This window comes from Ptychodera flava, chromosome 10 (genome assembly GCF_041260155.1).
Source record: "Ptychodera flava strain L36383 chromosome 10, AS_Pfla_20210202, whole genome shotgun sequence".
NCBI classification, from domain to species: domain Eukaryota; kingdom Metazoa; phylum Hemichordata; class Enteropneusta; family Ptychoderidae; genus Ptychodera; species Ptychodera flava.
In genome coordinates, this window is record NC_091937.1 from 29,336,695 (window position 1) to 29,356,900 (window position 20,206).

At 37.3% G+C, this 20,206-nt stretch overlaps 2 protein-coding genes across 3 annotated transcripts in view; both read right to left on the reverse strand.

Moving 5' to 3' along the window:
* LOC139142439 (BMP-binding endothelial regulator protein-like) overlaps positions 1-20,206 on the reverse strand; it is a 279,806-nt gene that overhangs the window by 204,391 nt on the left and 55,209 nt on the right. The window lies entirely within an intron of this gene.
* The window catches only part of LOC139142428 (S-adenosylmethionine decarboxylase proenzyme-like), a 38,423-nt gene continuing 21,473 nt past the window's right edge, over positions 3,257-20,206 (reverse strand). Inside the window, exons 7-13 of one of the 2 annotated variants that reach the window (XM_070712356.1) lie at positions 15,876-15,933; positions 14,767-14,847; positions 13,537-13,596; positions 9,581-9,673; positions 8,499-8,573; positions 7,876-7,956; positions 3,257-6,838 (exon numbers count right to left, since the gene is read on the reverse strand). In XM_070712356.1, coding sequence (XP_070568457.1) covers positions 6,701-6,838; positions 7,876-7,956; positions 8,499-8,573; positions 9,581-9,673; positions 13,537-13,596; positions 14,767-14,847; positions 15,876-15,933 — 586 coding nt within the window. In that variant the 3' untranslated portion in view covers positions 3,257-6,700. The remainder of the gene's footprint in view (positions 6,839-7,875; positions 7,957-8,498; positions 8,574-9,580; positions 9,674-13,536; positions 13,597-14,766; positions 14,848-15,875; positions 15,934-20,206) is intronic. The other variant, XM_070712357.1, reaches the window with a different exon arrangement.

The following is a 20,206-nucleotide window of genomic DNA, read 5'->3' on the forward strand; positions in this document are numbered from 1 at the left end:
ACAGGTGTGAATACTGCGGGAAGGTACTGGTGCGCAGGCGCGATCTCGATCGCCACATCAAGTCCAGGCATCCTAACGAGGCCAAGAAGAGAGAGGACGAGGAAACGAAGAAAAGCGAAAGAGAAGATGAAGAACTCGACCTCGGAGAAAGTACGTTCAGCAATGACTCAAGTAGCGGATCAGACGAACAGCAGGACTAAAAGTTTAAAATATGAGTAAAGTTTAATATAGGAGTATTTCGCGCAGTAATATTCCAAATACTTCAGCGTCATGGACTTATATGACTTACGATAGACGATCATCTTGTCATATTTTAATATCATTTTCTTTTTGCTTACTTGTCATTACGCAGTCTTTGAAAGTCAGCCTACAGCGAGTTGCTTGGTTCGCATATGACGCCCCCTGTGCACTGTCTGGTGTTTACTTTGTTTTTTATTGTTGACAGACGAGCGGTCAGCCATCATATGAGAATAAAAATTAGGACAAAGCTTCAAGCTCCATCTACTGTAATTTTATTTCATTTTTCATAATTTTGTTTTTATTTTTAGTTTCAATTTTAGTTCACTGGCAGACTAGAATTCATTTAGCAACAATAACAATACATATTTTCATGAAATGCTCTGTTCACGTGGCTACTATTTTTTGTTGCAAAATACTTTACAAGAGGAAGAGAACGTTCTTGTTTTCCCGAACAGCACAATGACAATATCAAATTTTCTTGTCTCTTTAGACCACGCATGCTTGGAACGGTGCATCGTGAGACTTCATTTTGCCGATTATTTACTTTCAGAAATCTGGAACACCTGCGATCTGTTCATAGTGAACTAAAATGAAACAAATGCAAGAAAATTGAGCAAATTAAAAAGTGCCCATTAAAACAACTTTCATAGCTGCAAAATGTGTACCACAAAATTACATAACTGTAGTAGTGTTGATCATATTATGCAGTATTCATTGAGACGCTTTGTAATGTTACGCTTTGCAATGTTGCCGATTAAAAAAACTTTTGTTCAGTGCACGAAAGTCAAATAAAAAGAGTCGCCATCTTTGGACATTTCTTTGATGATTTTATATTATTTGAGAAGCAAAGTACCTCGACCGGCACTTAAGGTAAAACGCACCTCGGGGACAGACATTCGGACTCTCAAACTTTTACAATTCTCTTCTGATATACAACATGTGGGGGTTCATTTTAAAGCTCTTGGTAAAAGCAAACTTTTCACCGGCTTAGTTTTTCGAAATTCGAAAATTTTTATTTTTCTCCATAGAGTTAACACAGGGATGGCGGCCATTTTGAATTTCTAATATCGGTTAATCTTGGGTAATTTGTTTCTCTAGTACCAAAATTTGCATGGTGACCCCCTATTTTTATTCTTGATTTTGAAAGAGAATGATTGAAAGATTCCTTGAGGAAAGTTAGAGCAAAAGTTTAAGTCTTTCACTTTCGAGGTGCATACTACCTTTTAAATATATACTGAAGAAAGTGGTCGATTAGATACAGTAAGCACAGCTAACGGTGTACAGCGCTAGTACACATTGTTATTGAGCTCACCATTGTTTCATAAAATATTTGTTATTATTTTTAACACAAGCGAAACACCAAAAAGATACTTTTACTTTATCCATTCAAGTAGAGAGCTACGCTACGCTTCTTACAAACAGTAGGTCGTAATCCAACCCTTGCGACTAACACGTTCCTATCAAAATTCGAAGAAGCATATTTAGATAGGCATTTGAGTAAGTTAACCCTTGTGTGTTTGTTGAACGATGTTCCGTTAACGTTTGAAAAGTAGCTAACATAATAACTGGATACTCTGTAAAGTATGACCAACTGTAAATTCTGAAGTAATTATTTAATATTTATTAACAAAAGCTTGAAAACTGACAAATTTTTAACAAATTAAGAATCAACGTCTTTTTAGTTTTTCATTAATGAAGATTTAAAAGAGAGTTGTCCGCGATCTATATATATATACCAACTTGCCGTTATTTATCTTAGCGCATATTGTTTTTTTTAAATGTATATAATTCTGAGCATTCTGTACAGATAACGACGCTTTGTTGGATAACGATAGCATTTTCTCGTTTGACACAGTAGGAAGATTTCCAAGGGTTTTCATGTTTGGCAAAGGGTGTTTTTCAAAAGGACGATTTCGGATCACTTCAGGTGTATCTGGATCAAACTCTCAATGTAGTCACATTTCGACGAAAGACACTTGTGGTTATAGAGAAGTAAGGTCTGTTTTAAGTTCATACTTTCTAACTTTATTATGTATGTCACGATGTTTGGAAATGGTCAATAAAATTTCAAAACTTTTTTTTATAAAAAGACAATTCGGTTATGACTTCGTTGGTACTTTATGTGGCCTCCGTTTTACTATCCGCAGCCATTGTGAAACGTGTGTGAACAGATGTATGTATGAGTACTACTTTTTATATTATTTGTCGTTGAGGGCGTGCACCAGTTCAATGAAAGAGGTGTGCGCTCCGCGCTCTCGAGCTCCACCTTTCAATTTTAATAATTATCACAATTATACGTTTCGCGCTCTGCTCACAAAGAGCGCAGCCAACGGCCGCCCTAGCACGAATGGCTGCCTCCAGAATGATGAACTAGTTTATAATAATTCAGGTCTTTCCAACGAAATTTTCATGAGAGTACATTTAAAGTACAATCTGTGCTTCCGCTAACAGGACCCAATATAATCTAAATGATGAAGACAATGGGGTACCCTCTGTAGGGAATTCTGTTCTTTTTGAAAGCAATGGACCTGATCTGTACTTATAAATTGCCTAGCATGGGTACAGCATTCTCAAATCTTACCAAATTTGTTTCTCAAAAAGATTCCAAAGAATGCATTGGCAGCACTCTCACATCAACGATAGCCTAACCTGGATGCCTCACAGAGATCTATGCTTTGTATTACAATTCCAAAGTGAAGGTAGAAATTTATGAAAGCACAAAATGTGCACGTTTTCAAAAGCATCTTTAGGTGCTTATACAGCAGTGAAACTTCTAATTGCCATTATTCTTTATCAGAACATAACTGTCAAATAATTGTGGTGTATTGGCTGTATGTGAAAGCAAAATGCGAGTTAATCTCGAATTAAGTACATGTATTTTTTTTACGGTCACAACATAGCTGCTACCATTTCAAACCTAGGATTTTTTCTGGCACACGAGGCAGACATGTAGAGAAATTTGTAATTAAATTTTTTTTTCCAACTGATGCAACTTCACAGCATTGAAAGACAACAGTTGTGCTGGTGATAAAGTGAGCGATTTTTATTGGGCAACATTAGAGTATTCCAGAGCTAATTAATATTAATAAGTCTGTCAAAAAAGTTATCAACTAAAAGAATATGTCAGATCTGATGACAAAGAAAAAAGTTTCTAGAATGAAGACATGCATCAATCACACAATGGAAAACATTGGCAAAACTTATTGTGAAGTTGCTAACTGTTATATAGGTGTATTATATCATAGCAAGGCTGAGTAACTAGAGCAAGTTCATTGCTGTTTGAATGCAATTAGAGACATTCCTTGTGGGGTCTGCCATTGCTAGAGTGACAAACAGCAAAAGCCTTTTTCAGCCTCTTTTAAAAGTACACATTTTTAGTCTTACAGTACTTATGGGAGGGAGTGTCAAACAACAAACGGGGGGGGGGGGAGGGAGTAAATTACAGGTTTACTTAGCACTGAATTTTTTTGAAAGTCACAGAGGTAGGTAGGTAGAAAGATACAACTTTTATGCATGTCACTGATATCAAATTTAAAGGAAGCCTGCAGTCATGGAATTAAACTGATCAAAGAACACAGATTGCCGATTGGGCAGACATTTAAATCAAATTCTCTCCAAAAGTTAAAGCCTCTCAGGCCTAAATTATATAATATAGGGGAGGCTCTGGTAAGTTAGCAGAAAATCAGGCCTGGAAGGGTTAAATATGTTGAATGCAAAATTAGGCTGATGTACCATAGGTATGACTTAATTGCCACTGTTAATATTTACTGATGAAAATACAGGATGACTGAGTATGTTCTTACATGCATGTACTCACTTCCTTTATATATTTGTCTTTTTCACAGAAATCAAAAATTTCTCAGATACCTCATAAAGTTTTGCCCGTATTGGCAGTATTCTACCTGTCCTTCCGGAAATCTGTCTAATCAGAACACCTCTTTATTATGGACAGATTTATCAAGCCAAAAGTTACCATTTGAATAGAATTTTACCTGTCTATGCAGGACACCTCTCTAATAGGGACACTTTTTCTGTTCCTAAAGGTGTCCCTAATAGACAGGTTTCACTGTATTGCAAAATTTTATTGCAATCTAGCTCACTTTAAAGAATATGTGCATATTGCAACCAGGTTGGGGACTGGATTCAGTTTAATCTTAGAGGACATACTTAATGGACACCGACCCTAAACCAAACCATATTCATTTTTCCAAGTCACTTCCTCCAAGGAGAGTTCAAAGATTAAAGAGCTTTGCAGTACATGAGGATCAACAGGAAGTCTTGCAAAACAGAACAGGCGCGCATGAAAATTTTCTTCAATTTCTTTAGCCATATGAAATGAAGACGTAGAATAAAGATAGAGCCACTTTCCCTTTTGCTACGTTTGCATAATAAACATCTACGTGAAATTCATTCTAGCCATTGAACTATCTTTAAGACATGCTGATTAAAGTTAATGTCACAGAGTTGCAAATTGTACTGTATAGATAAATGAAAGCTACAAAGTTAATTAGTTAGTAAGTTAGTTTAGATCATAGAGTATGTTAATGCCTATTTTGGTAAACAGCAGGATAACTTTTAATTATCCGAGTATCACGAAGTGAGTTAACTAGTCAGTTAGTTAGTATAGATCATACAGTATGTTAATGCCTATTTTGGTAAATAGCAGGATAATAATTAATTATCCAAGTATCACGTTCAGAGTTGAGAAGCACAAAACTTTAACCTGTCTTCATCTTATCTGTCACTGAACTGTTTCCATGGGAACAAAGCATCATACATAAATAATTCCACACTTTTCTGATTCAAGCAACAGCTATCCCATAATCAAAATTTGTAGGCTACTGAATATTGCCAGACACTCCTTGAAACAGGAGCAAATACCTGGTAATCATATCATACGATGACATAACTGGCATACAAGTTCAAGGATGGTTTTACGAAAGCATTTCATCATTTCTCGGCGCACAATGGCACTGAAAAAGTGACTTAGTCCCTGTGACGGGATCTTAAACTTTGGCACATCATGGCCAAAATGATAGGGAATATCTTTCCCTGGCTGAACATATAGAGAAACCTTGTAAGTCTACCAGAAGAAATTTTTGGCGAAAACCAATTTGTCATCGTCAACAGAAGCTGCCTAAAGTGTCTGGTTATCAAGCAGACTAAGAGAGAAGGGGTATTTCAGTGAAATATTTGAAAGGACTAAGAAAAAATTTTGTGAGTGAACTCAAGCTTTTGCACAATTAAATTGGTCATAAATATATCACTTATTTCAGATCAGGAATGCCCTAATAAAGACTGGAATACTACCCACCTAATAAATAATATTTTTTTAAATATTTCATCAAGATTGAACAAAAATATATTTCACTTTTAATTTCAAACTTGCAAAGGTCACATTCTGTATGGAGTGACATCAGTTATAATTTTCAATCTGAATTCAAAATTTTACAATTTCACAAATAAATGATATTTGAAAAAATTTAGTATAGTCTGTTAGTCATAATGCCTTCTCTGTCATAATGCCTACTTTCTGAAAAGGGAAAGCTAAGTCTTTAAAATCTGCTAAATGTCATCCCGATTTCCCGTGAATACTTAGTGGAAGAGACACACATCTAATGCCCTTATACCTGGTGTGTGTAAACATCTGGAGTTATTTCAGTGGGAAAAATTGCACTGCCCTAATAAACTTTCATATTAGTGTCAATTTATCGATTACAAACAGAGTCACTGTGTATCAATATTACCTCAAGGTTTGGGCTTTTCAAAGTTTTGAATGAACCGCAAATGCACAAGGAGATAATTTGAAAATTTTGATGTAACTGTGATGTTACTTTAACGGTGCTTGTCTGACTAAATTCTGTTCTGTGGCTTGCTAAGAAAGGGCAAGTAAACTTCTTGGCTGACAATCACAAGGGCCGATTCTTCGCATTACTGATATACAATTATCGTTGGAGAACATGGCAGTGCAGTCGCTCCATCCCCTGATTTATCGATTGCATGTAGGTTTACTGCTTAACAATAATAATGAAAATATTAGTAACTTATGTACAATTTATAGAGGAGAAACGTGGCAATAATGCCACAACCAAGGACAAACATTCTTCCAAAAATTCTGTCAGTGAATTTGTTATCTGTTAAACTTGACCAGACACTGAAAAAAATTTTCAAATGTTGAGTTCACTCTCAAATCTACTATTTTGGGTTTTTGAGCAGTAAAAAGGCAAATTATTAAACCTAAATCAATAAATAAGTATATAAACAAATGGGATTTTAAGATACAGCTTCGTCGACAATGACAATTCAGTTTTCACCTAATTCCATCGATTGTGTTTTCAGTGCACCATCCATTCGTCAGTTTCCACGGAAAGACGGTGAAGTCAACGGCAAAATGGAGACAGTTCGTGACAGGTGTAAGTAGATGGCGAGTCTTGTGAGTTGTAGTCAACGTGGGGCTCTGTCAACTCAAGCCAGTCCTGCAGAAATGGCCGAAGGTCAGGTCGTAGTTCTTGAACTGCGAGTACTGGCGATCCTGGATCTTGTAGCCGGGGAAAGTGCTCTGTTTGAAGGTGTCATAAGATGAGCCGCACAGGGCAGTCTGGTGATGGCAGCAGAGAAGACAATAAATGGTAATCTCAAGAAAAATCAAAGATTTGAAGTTCAGGTTTCATCTATGGCGGGACTAAAAAAAAAGACCGTCTGTTCATGTTGGCAACATGCGAGGTCAATCGGTCTTTGCATCATTGTATCAACATTTTAATCATTCGATGGGATATTTTGTATTTTTCAGTATTGTAGGCACCCCTAAACCAGCAGGTCGTAAATACTATTTTGGTCTCCGTAGAGGGCGCTGTTCATGACTTAAAGTATTACACAGCCCTTCCATGAGAGGAAAGTAACATGTGCAGTACGCGGCCAATTTTTCTTCATGTGTACCTACTGCTGGGCCAAGATGCTGGCAAATGACAAGATAAACATGATTGTTTCCCATTTGGCCAAGATTTGAAAAAACTCCTGCTCGGTCGCAAACTTCTTCATTTAAAAAAATAATTATAGCCATGGTCATCTAATACACAGAAGCTGTGTTTCCTCTGCCACTCTCAAATTCGTAAAATTCCAATTTTTTAGATGATTTACTAATTTTTTTCATTGTTGATTCGTAAATATACGAATGCAAGGAGCAGCTTGTTGATTGAGAGCCGAAGGCCCCAAACCTCAAAATAGTTCTGTCTAAGCACATGTTGTACTTAATTTGATTTGATTGCATGATATTCCGTATTGGAACGGTTAAGTTTACTTATGAATTTCAAAATTTACGAAAAGTTTCAATACCCAATTCGTAAATTTACTAAAAAATTTCAGAAGCCAGAGGATACACAGAACTGAAGCACACAGGTTTAGAGTTTGAACTATTTAGCGTCTGTACAAGGGGTGCAAGAAATTTGCACAATGAAGAGCCTTACAAAGATTTCAATTAATTATGTCACCATCCTATGATAGTCACTGGTGCAGAAACACGTTCTCTATTATTTGTTCTAGTTCGAAAGTCATACATTCTATTTAAAACTCCTTTCATTCCTACAGGCAAGACAAACTAAAATCATCCGTCACAGTTGTTAGAAAACTACAACAAACCTGGTTGGCAAAGAGAGTCATTACAAATTTGTTTGGCCGGAAAATGTCCAGGATTTTTTCAACCAATTCAGTGTAGTTTTTCTGCGTGAGAAAACAAAGATGTAAAATTAGTTCCTTAAATCGACATACAGACACACATAAAGTAGTTAACAATTGACAAAGATGGAATGCTTCCAAAAAATCTTGTGTCTCTAAAAATGATCTTTCATTCTTTGCTCTCGTGTGTCAGTGCATACTCACAGTACTTTGTGTGTCTATCACTGGAGGGTACACACTGTTCAATATCTTTTCACGAGTGCTGTATTAAACTATAGATTATGCAGACTGTAATAAGCACTGATGACTTCTAGAACTCCCTTGTAGAGAGTTCCAAAATTGTGTAATTGCAAGTTTGGAACAGTTGCTTTCTACTACCTCTTTCAGTCAGTATGATGAAACAATGACCAGAAAATCGATCAAATTTGGGTTTTTTTTATGCAAACTTGTGACCAATAACAGTGCGTGTGAACATAGATTGTGAATAATTTGAACACAACACACAAAAACATCTCGACCACAAAAACTGCCAAAGTTTCACCTCAAGTTCAACAACGGTGACTGCACAGTCAGAGAAGTTAACTTACTCTGGAGACATTACTTTCAAAACTGACGTAGGAGAATTCTGGTTCTGGTGTCACGTGAATGGTGACATAGCCACCCTGCAAAAGGAAAATACAAAATTTGCTGTATATTGAAACTACTTGTACAGAGCATGCTCTCTTATCATCCATTCCTGAACAATAAAGAAGCTAGTTCTTGACTTGATGCTGAGTGCTCCAGATATTTCACTTCAGCAGCATTAAGTCTGGGATCGTTTGTTACACTAGGGTTATTTCCTGATTTGATGGGGAAAGGATGTTTTTCCTACTTGATTCAAACCTGAAACCCACATTACAACACCCAGCAAACGGTTCAGTATTCTGAAAATCTCGGCTACATTCTAAAAGGTGGTCCTACAAACAGGCTAAGATGTTGCAATTTCAATTGCTGTACCCCTCTACATAGACTGAAAGATCCGTCGCCTGAGGGCGCTCTCTACACTCCCAGCGCCTTCAAGCAATACATTTTTCAGTCTCCCTCTACACAGCAGGAGTTCAACGAAAACACAAACAAACATTGACATGCACGCTGCCACACAACACTGACAAGCTCAATCAACACACTGAATACATCTCTCAACTGGGCTTCAGATAGCCTCAGTGACAACTCTGTCCGCCAACGAGCTTATCCACGGTGGGCAGAAAATTCTGGAATTTTTCTACGGAATTCAAACTCACACATCTACTCTATCTATTCATCTACAAAAGAAAACTGTCCCGGATATAGCTGGGCAAACAAACATGCACAGTTACATGTATAGCTGTGATAGCAAAAAGTGTTTTTTTTGCATATACAAATGTTTTCACTGACTGATATCTTTACCGTATATGACGGAAGTTGTGATACTTTCAAAAATTCAAATTGGTCAGGAAGCGCCACATCTTCCTGAGTGACTTGCCATGAAATATTAAACGCCACTATTGTACTAGTGATAAAAATTTCAACAAGCATAACACGCTCTGTCTTTTGATGAGGTATCAATACATCATCCCTTTCAGCAAACTCTCGCTGCCTCTTTGCTGCCCCCTGCATTCACTCTGATAAGATTTCACTGTCTTCTGCTTACATTGGGCAGTAGTCCATTCATGGAGTAGCCACAAGGATCAAACAGAACAGCGTCGATCTTCAACTCCGGAAGTAGGTCGGAAATTCCAGTTTTCTGCAGAATACGGAAGAGAAAGCCATTCATGAGTACGGTCAGCATGTTTCCTTGATATTTTCTTCATCTGCATCATGATATGTTGAGAGAAAACCATGGCTGATATTGAACTCCTCGCACCAACATTGAGGCCTAAGCTTTCTATATACCAGCTACCCTCTGCAAAACTTCCATTTTGAATGCAGTTAAACTACATCAGACAGATTACTGTAGCTTATGTGTAGTTTTATGGTGTCAGTGCACTCACCCCTATTTTATTATAATGGATTCTCCCTACTACTTGAGAAGAGTCAGGGATACACCACAGTTCAGAAAGGAATGGTGTGACATAAAGGGCATCTACATATAGAGCTGTTTGCTGTTAAAGATTTGTTACTAAATATAGCTGCACACCCACAACACCAGAAACTGCTTGAAATGCACACACATTTGGTCAGTGTTGCATGCATGGCTGTTGTTGCAGCTTGTATTCTGCACTGTTGATGTGTCCTTTAGTGTTCATTGTTACACTAGCAGTTGCGTATAAAGTTGAAATTTTTTAGCTGATCTGGAAGTGCAATCTAAAAATGCAGACAACTGTTTATTTTTGCATATTAATGAGAATAATGATGTCATTTGCAAACAGCCTTCCTGCTTTAAAATTAGGAACAGTATCCTTAACACTACATCACTACAAGTATGTGCATTTAAATAATATTCCCTAAATGGTGACAAAAGACATCCACAGACATTCTCAGAAAGATAGATGCTGTCCATTATAGTTCTATCACCTCACACTTCATTGTTTCCACCCAGAAAAAAACAAACACACAAATACCAACAAAGAATAAATAAATTAATAAATACATGAGTTAGTTAATTAATTTGATTTGCTTTCATTATAGTAAAATTACATTAAAATGTCTTACAGCCTGCACAACAACAAATTCAGGCAAGCTGCAGTACCCATACACATATTTTGTTGGCTCACCAAAGAAATCAATACTAGCAATGACAGGGTTCATGATAAGTGACCCAACAAAATGATGGTAAAATTTACTCATCAAGTTTACAACTTACTTTTGATCTAAAGTTTATCACACACAAACCATAGGCAACTTAACACACTTTCCAAGCACACTGTTATTTGAAATGTTAAATAAATATTTAAATTACTATTGTCATATGAGAGGATCATGGGTAATATTTGGAATGGGAATGTATCATATTTACAACTTTAAAAAGAATATTGCAAAAATTATGCGGTCACGTAGGTGTTTACTCTCAATTTTTTTTATTCTTCAACCAACAAGAATGTGCAAAAAACATGAAAGCAACATAGGAATGCACGCAGAGATAAATGCACAGCAGTGTTGCTTTATTATTTTTGTACAGCAACAGTTCTGCGGTTTGACTTTTACTAGTGCAGCAATGCACAGTTATGACAGCTCAATATAACAGTGACATATGTGTACAGTTCTGAATGGAATGTTAGTGTCAGTTATTTTGTTTACAGCTCTGTTTTGTACAGCACTGTGTTATGCCTATTTTTAAGGGTATTTTCACTTGATTTCCTCATGAGCAAAAAAAAAAAGGTTGATGTGGTGGGTCTGACTTGAGGACCGTGAGGATGAGAAACAAACTTTTCATTTTTCTTGGCCTTCCATCTAAATGACTCATCAATACCTTTGAAATTCACTTTTAAAGAATTTGGCACAGGACTAGTAATTAATTTCCCACAGGTCTCCACATCAGCATTAAGCTAAATATTCCTATTTTAAAACATTTAACGGTATAAATTCTCTTGACAGGCAGTCCATTGAAATTTTGGGCCGACTCGCAGCGATTTCGAAGCTGTTATCCAATTGGTTGGCAGAATCTTACCGTTATAATGAAATAATACAAATAAACTCCCTAAGTTGCTGTGAATAGTGACAATCGACCAATCAGATATAACCTTGCAACACGCTGCGAGTCAGCCGAAATTTTGAGTTGGAGATGAGAACAGCGCCCCCAGTGGGGGGGCAAAATCCAGGGGGGGGGGTCATCGTAATTTGGAATCCACAAAGGGGGGGGGGGGGGGTCCATCGCTTTTTCACTGGTAGGAAAGGGGGGGTCACCACATTTTCAAAAACAATACCAACAATAAAGTTCACTTTATGCCATGGCCATGATCGACCCTCTTTACCGGCGGGCCGCCTTTGGCGGCCCACTACAATAAATATACATTATGTATTACCCATGACCCTCTTAACGGGCAGACGCCTTTGGCGGCCCACTCCAATTAGGTTTACTTCATGCAATGGCCATGATCCGACCCTCTTTACCGGCGGGCCGCCTGCGGCGGCCCACTACAATAAATTGACTTTATGTAATACCCCACGGCAATCTTACTGTCAAATTCCCAATTGAAGCCGCGGCTTGTATTAAAAACATTTTTGAGGGACCCTGGGATCACGCATTGAATAATGGTAATGGCCGCACGCCTTCAGTGGCCCTGTCCAGTAAAGTCTACTTTATGCAATAGCCATGATCGACCCTCTTTACCGGCGGGCCACCTTTGGTGGCCCACTAGAATAAAGTTGACTTTACATAATGGCCCATGACCCTCTTAACCGGAGGGCTGCCTTTGGCGAACCACTCCAATAAAGTTTACTTTATACAATGTCCATGGACATGAGTTGTCTATGGAAATGAAGTTAAAAATTGCCTTACAGTCGTCCTAATTAACAGACGTTTCAATGGATGTGGCTGAGAAGTTTGTGCACTGGCATCTCTGCTACACGAATAAAGTGCGCCGCGTACCGGAGTTCAAATCCAAACCATGCGGGTAAATTTGACATATGGGTTTTGGTTATTTTTCAGGGGGGGTCATCAATTTTTTTCGTCTGACAAAGGGGGGTCATCTTTTTTTCACAAAAAATGGGGGGGGGGGGGGGGTCTATATTTTTTTGAACACCGGCGACAAGATTTTGCCGCCCCCCCCCCCCCCCCGGCCGTAAAAACTGAACGCTCCCTTATTTTTCAGGATATCTGACATGCCTCGGGACTCTAATCTCACTATATGAATCAAGAGAAGAAGTTAGCGAAGGTGACTTCCAACATTTCTAATCAAAGAAAGACTTTCACAGTCCCTGTGTCATGTGGCTGTGATGATGAAGAAAGAACACACAATGTAATCAAGAAAGATTTTTTCTGAAACATAACTAGTCAAGTTGATTAAAACTGGAGGAGCACAACATGTCCAATATGCTACATTTTCACTGCACACAGAAGTACCGTACACATGATTTATACGGGCTACAGCTGCACTGCTATGACACACCAAGCCAAGTAAGTGAAAACGCGTACTGTACAGTATGGATTTGGCTCAATACCACTTTTTAGCTGACTTGGCAGACGGGGAAGTGATACTGTCTGGCAGGAAAAGGATTAACCACCGCAGTCTACCAAGACTTCTTGGTACAACATGCTGGTAAAGCACACGGCAACATGGAAAGCCATGCATACTTGCACTGGGCAGGGCATCCAGGTTAGAAATTCAGATATACCAACAAGTTGGATGAGAGCACCAAGCGGTGGCCATTACTGCTGTAGTTCTAGAATGGTAGCACATTAACAACAAATATTACAAGCGATTAAACTAGTCATGCGGCAGAAAATTAGTTAAGGATCTGACAGCATTAAGATTTCAGGCAATTCTATTTACAAGAGGAGATAGCTCAGAGGTTAAAGGTCAGAGAAGACAAAATTAACATGTCATGCAACCTGAGGTGACAGTATAGTTGTTGCGCTATTGTTAGTACAAACGTGTCTGAGTTTACAAAACCATGTGTGAATGTGGACATCACAGCTATACGTGCACAGCTGCGTCCCAAACTCACATTGGGCGTCTTGACTGCCGCTGTCCTGGTGACGTCAGTCTCATCGCTGCCGAAGATCAGCTGGATGCAGACAAAGCAGGCACGGTGTCATTCATTGCGGTTCTACGGCAAATGATGTCACGCTAGTGGGAAAGATGCATGCAGAGGAAATCCCCCTTTGGCTGCCCTGATTCGGCGTGTTTGTCTTGGCAGAACAATTTCATGACTTTTAATTGTGAACATTTAGTGACGCCCTACTATTCAGATAAATTGTTTTACTCCTAGAACTATAGGACAAACTGTTGCTCTATTAACCCTTTGAGTGCTGTAATTTTTCTCACCAAAATTTTACTGCCACATTTTACCAATCTCTTATGAATTTTTCTGAAATTTTTTGATAATTTTGGACCAAAAGGACATCATATTTTATTGGCTACAGATTTTTATAAAAATTTTGGCAAAAATCTGAGAAAAATTGACTGTAGTATATTTTATAAAGGTGAGAAAAATTAACGTTGTGCTCAAAAGGTAAAGAAGCAAGATTTTCACCTATTTGAATTAAATAACAGGGCAGGCGGGCATGTTGTACTTGGTTACAAGGCCTTTTAAGACAATTCCTTTCAAATGAAAATAAATCAAACCATTTGTCTTTATTTTGGGGCAGGAGAGTTTATTACTTTTCTCATATAATGTTAATTTTCTATCAAAATTAAGATTTCAGATCATTCATTCAATGCAAGTGAATGGATTAAATGTATCTGTATAAGGGAATACAGAAATGTGCGGCCCCTGGGAAAACTCCATGTAACCCTCATACAACCCCTGTAACCTCCCCACCCGTATCTTACCTCTAACTGAATCTAGATGTCGTAATGTAGTATGCGCCTCAAAAATGAAAGACTTAAAACTTTTGCTCAAAGTTTTCTCATGCGAACTTTCAACCACTCTCTTTCAAAATCAAGAGTAAAAATCAGAGGTCATCCTCAGAGTTTGGTGCCATGGAAACAAATTACCTGACATTTACTGATATTTGAAATTCAAAATGGCTGCCATCCCTGTGTTAGTTTTCGAAAAACTAACATGGTGAAGGTTTTTCTTACATCAAGAGCTTTAAAATGAGCCCCCAAAAAGTGATAGTTCAGAAAGGAATTGTCAAAATTTGAGTCTGAAAATCTGTCCCCCCCTCCAAAGCCCAGATCTACCTTAAATGCCAGTCTGCTTGGTTGTTAGGTATGACTTTGAGAGACTCACCTCGGACACTTCTTCAGCTGTGGTACAGTCTGTTTTATAAAACTGTGCCATCACATCCCTGTCCAAGTCGCTCATCAAAATCTGATTACTACAGTTAAGGCAAAACTTATTTCTGTGAAGAACAACGAAATCAAAACTAGTGACTTTCACACAACTATAAATATCACATGGTGTACACATCTACAAGAGAGTCTGGTGTCAGGTGTACAGATGAATTAATGCATGACACATGCAAAGCAATAGTTTAAATTTGTGCAAAGTCCATTTTGAGTATTATGAATGAAAATACTATAATAACCAATCATTATCAATGTTGGGAATTTATGTTTCAGACTACATATGTGCACAGGCCATTTTGGGAGCACAGATCTGTCTGTGTCACACTCAAGGTAGTATGCGCCTCGAAAGTGAAAGACTTCAATTGTTGCTAAAACATTCCTCAATGAAACTTTCAACCATCCTCTCATCAAATCAAGAATGAAAATCAGGGGTCACCATGCAAAGTTTGGAATTAGAGAAACAAATTACCTGACATTTACCAATATTTGAAATTCAAAATGGCTGCCATCCCTGTGTCAACTCTAGGAGGGAAATTAAAATTTTCGATTTTCAAAAAAAATAAGCCAAAGGAATATATTCTTACTACCACAGCTTCAAAACGGCCCAAAATGAGGTTTGCAAAAACCCGCGGATCTAAATATCTGTCCCAATGTGCATTCTACCTTTAAGGCAAACAAAATGTGCCCTGGAAAAAAAATATTTTCAAAAGAGAGTTATTAATACCTTGCAGCATCTAAAAAGTGATTAATGAGATCTAATTTTATCCCGTATAATTATCACAGAGAAGAACTGTACTACATACACTTATAATTTTAGAGCACCAATTTCCATTCATGTATGTAAATGAAGGGATGCAACCGAGTTTTATTTGACAAAGTCTTTGGGCGACTGGAAAGCTACAAAATTGGTGAACTATGAACTGGCATCGAATGCTGAATTTGTTTCACATTAGCATTCATCACCAATTTCTGGAAAGAAGCGATGCTTATCGACAAAAAAGTTGCGCAGCCGCCGAATGGACGACCGCATCCCTTTATGTCAAAGGATACTTCTAATGTTTGGTCAGGTTCCTGGACACTGAGAGCCACATCGAGAGTGTACAAATACCTGAAATGAAAAAAAAATGAACAAAGAAAGTAAACAACACACACCTCCTCCTACAACTACTTATTGATCAAAGTGTGGTCACATGCGGTGACAAGCTTTGATATGCTCTGCCTTCTTGTGAGGATAACCCTTTGAGTGATGTATTTTTTCCCACCAAAATTTTGGTGTAACATTTTACCAATTTTTATGAATTTTTCTGATAATTTTAGACCAAATGAACACAACATTTCATTGGCCAGAGTTTTTTATCAAAATTTTAGCAAAAATTGACTGAGGCATATTTTGTAAGGGCGATAAATATTGACTTTGGCGCTCAAAGGATTAAAATTGCCTTTTGCAGTTAAGCATAAACATATGAGTGAGTTGTAAGATCAACCCTTGAGCACCAACTCAACTTTGTCTCCTCTATAAAATATACTCCAGTCAACTTTTTTAGATTTTTCTCAAAATTTTGATCAAAAAATGTAGCTAATGAAGAGTGATGTCCGTTCAGTCCAAAATTACAACAAATCATAAAGTTTGCAAAATGTTGCACTAAAAGTTCAGTGGGAAAAATTAGTGCATTCATTGAGCTATTGTTAAAGTAGTTTCTGTCAAAGTGTGTTGCTGCATCATCTGTATTTCTGATAAATGAAACTGTCACGTCGGACATACCAAATTTCACCGGTAAACACGCACAATTATCTGAGATTTTAAATATTTAAATTTTTTTTTCAAATTTTTGTGAACAGTCATTATTATTTTACACAAACAGCTTAATCTGATTTGTGATGAACAGCAGGTCAGTTCAACTGCAGTTATTGGCACTCTTTGATGTTACGATGAAGGAAAACACCTAAATTAAACTGTCCTGGACACATTACTGATGTCAGGACAAATAAGTAATTTGTAATAGCCAAACAGTTTTTTTTCTAGTATAGAAACAAACGTGTTTAACCATCATCAAAGGAAACGCTGAAAAATTCAATTTCATGCATGATAACACTGATAATATTCTCTTCGAAGCGGTTCTTCTGTACCATCACGTCATAAATCCCACTTTCAATGAAATGAAGTAATGTAATAATTTAATAAAGAAGCGATTTCACTTTTGTAGAGTGAAAGAATACACCTTTTGTAACAAAAGTGATAGTTATACTGGAAATACATCATAAGAAAGTGACATATTCCATTTTTTCCATTTCAACAGAAATAAATGAACATCTGGCATAGACTCATACTGTACTTCCTTTACATTTATAATGCCGAGGGCAGTTTGACAACGTTATCAATAAATTTGTCATATTTTTGTTTCTTTGAATTGTCTGTGATAAAGGTCAGCTGAAATAGAGCTAACTGCCGGGAATTGAAATTCCTTCATAAGGGGATAGCGTAGGCGAGATACGAAATTTCGATTTCCTGAGGGAAAGACATTGCTCTACACATGATATCCGTTCTCTAAGTCTCAAGACAAATGTCATAGAATGCTGATTACAAAAAGGCCAATTGTATTTCCTACGTAGGGGAATATTATTATAGCGTAGGCAAATGTGAAATATTGCTTTCCCGAGGAAAAAAAAATTTGCCCAATAAATGATATTCCAATCTCCAAGTCTCAAGACAAATGTCGGCATTACCATATAGAATGCCGTCCTGTCTACAAGACTATTTTGTCCCTAAATGCTATTCACATGTAGTAAAAATTGATAAAAATAGCACAAAGGCAGGGGGATGACAGTTTATTCAAGTCATCAAGCAAGAACTGCTGACTCGTCAGTTTTTATCTAGTGCAGTCCCAGGGAAGATAAGAGCAGGACAGGTCTAGTACTCAGAAACTTAAAATACAGCCTCAGCATCAATCAGTATGTTTAGTTGTATTTGAACAAAATATTTTTAACTAAAGAATGTTGAGCCACTCAGTATTGGCTTGTCATCTTGGTGTGTGTATGTGTGATACACTGATATGGCTAACACAGTTACAGTACATGTAGGTATGTCTCATGTCTGGACCTGAGAAATCTTGACAATCTCTACACTGGCTGTGCTGACAAGCCACATGCTGGGTATTTTCCACAGTCTGTGGACTGAGAAATGTCGCAGTCACAGACATAACAAAATTATCAAAGTCTGCACAACATCTGCGGCACTGGTTGCAAGACAAGGAAAAGTGATAACCATGCACTGAATACAGACCAAAACCCTACATGAGGTCTTCTCAGAATCAGAATTATCGTGCAAAATTCTTGAACCATACTTGCATGTTACAATTCATGCCACAGAAATCTTTTCAAGCATTTAATTAACCTTTTCACTGCCAAGGTTTGGCCTAAACCAATTGTTATCGATGGTGAACTTGAATGTGGATCTGTGGGGGTGAACGGGCTATCAAAGTCCCTACAACATTTTCACCATTAAAGTGTGGCCTTTGGCTGTCTCTGGATCCATTGATAGGAAAGAGGGCTATAGAAGCTATATCGCACCAGTAATCACCCATTTGACAAACTAAAATTGCAGCTCTCTGTAATAACATAACATTTCTCCCTGATTGCCTGGCTGGTGAGTAAAATTTATTCTAAGCAACATGCCTCCCAGGGATATCAATTTTCCAACAGGGCCCAAAGGGCAAACACAAAAACCATTTGAAAATCAGACGTCTGTACAGCTTTGATCTGTTTTTTGCAGCTTGCGTAAACTACCATGGCAACACCCTGGAAGTAGGAAGCTCCTCAAAATGTCAATACAAATAGAGAGGAGCAGGGATTAGGGGGTTTCATCATGAACGAATAAATATCATGATTATGTCATTATTTTATGTTCTTACATATTTTTCAGCATTTCGTTTTATTAATCAGAGATAAGAATCATTCATTTATTGAAGCGGCAGCCAATTGCACTGTTTAACAAATTTGAAATAAATAACCTTAAGAAGAAAAGTCTCCATAATCCTGGCTAACCATACCTCCACTGTATTATGGATTTTACTTGATGAGCAAATAATCAATACGTACACAGATTTAAAGACCAGCTGCCGTCAATTTATTTAAAGTTTTTAATAACTGCTGATAGTACTCTGTTGCTTAGCAATCAAATTCTGTTCCTCGGTGATGAATCTCCGTCCTTCCACAAATTACTGTCAGAAGGCTGACAAAATGTTGCCTGTAGAAGTTTTTTAAATTTAGTCTTACAATTAATCCGTCTAAAAATAATCAGTATTTGCCGATGGTAATACACTAAGGTGCCCGGCGCTGCTGGCACAATGCTGTAATCTACTTAGGCAGAAAGATTTACCATTTACGAACATGTGTGCATATTCATACAAAATTCATAAGAAACATCACAAACACTCTTGCTAGCAGAAAAAAGCTTACAGATTATGTCAAGCATGGGGAATTGTTTAAACCTTTGAGCGCCAATGTCTATTTTTGTTCCCTACATAAAATAAACCCTGTTAATTTTTCTCAGATTTTCGCCAAAATTTTGAGAAAAAACTGTAGCCAATGAAATGTGATGTCCATTTGGTCCAAAATTATCAAAAAATTACAGAAAAATTCATAAAAATTGGTAAAATTTTGCACCAAAATTTTGTCGGGAGAAAATTACAGCGCTCAAAGGGTTAAATTTCTTGATTGACAGAAAAATGAGGGAAATCAATCATCTGAGGGGAGTTTTGACATGAAAGTCTACAGAATGGCGTAAGGAATATTGACATGCTATGAGAATTTAGGAACTAAACACTTTTAATCTAGAAAGAGACAAGAATGCAGCTGTGGTATGTGTATCTTTAATTATGTTCTATTTACTCAGTTCATTGCAAATTTCATGTGAAATCCCCCAAGATTGCAACTTGATGAAAATGGTTACGCATTTCTTTACATTTTGATAAATACCGCACTTGCATGGGGTCAGCCTACCTGAGTCAAAACTTCAGTATGACTACATGTTATAGTATGGTTAGTTTACTTCTTGTTGAAGGGACAATATATCTGAAACTTTTGAGAATGTTATTTTTTCATGAATTTTGTTCCTTTGAACAACGACATCGGAATACTAAAGTGATAGCCTTTTCAACATGATGCATTGTGAATGATACACGATATTGCTGTTGATACTGAATTCTAGTGCTGTAACTTAAGCTTTCAACAATAACATATTGGACACTGAATGTACATAACATTGGCTGAGTTGATGAGTTAAACACTACGCATTCAGACAAGATTTGGGAAGAAGAACCTGATAACTAAACAGAATTTTAACAACTTAAACACCACAAAAATGCAGGAAAATACATAAACAG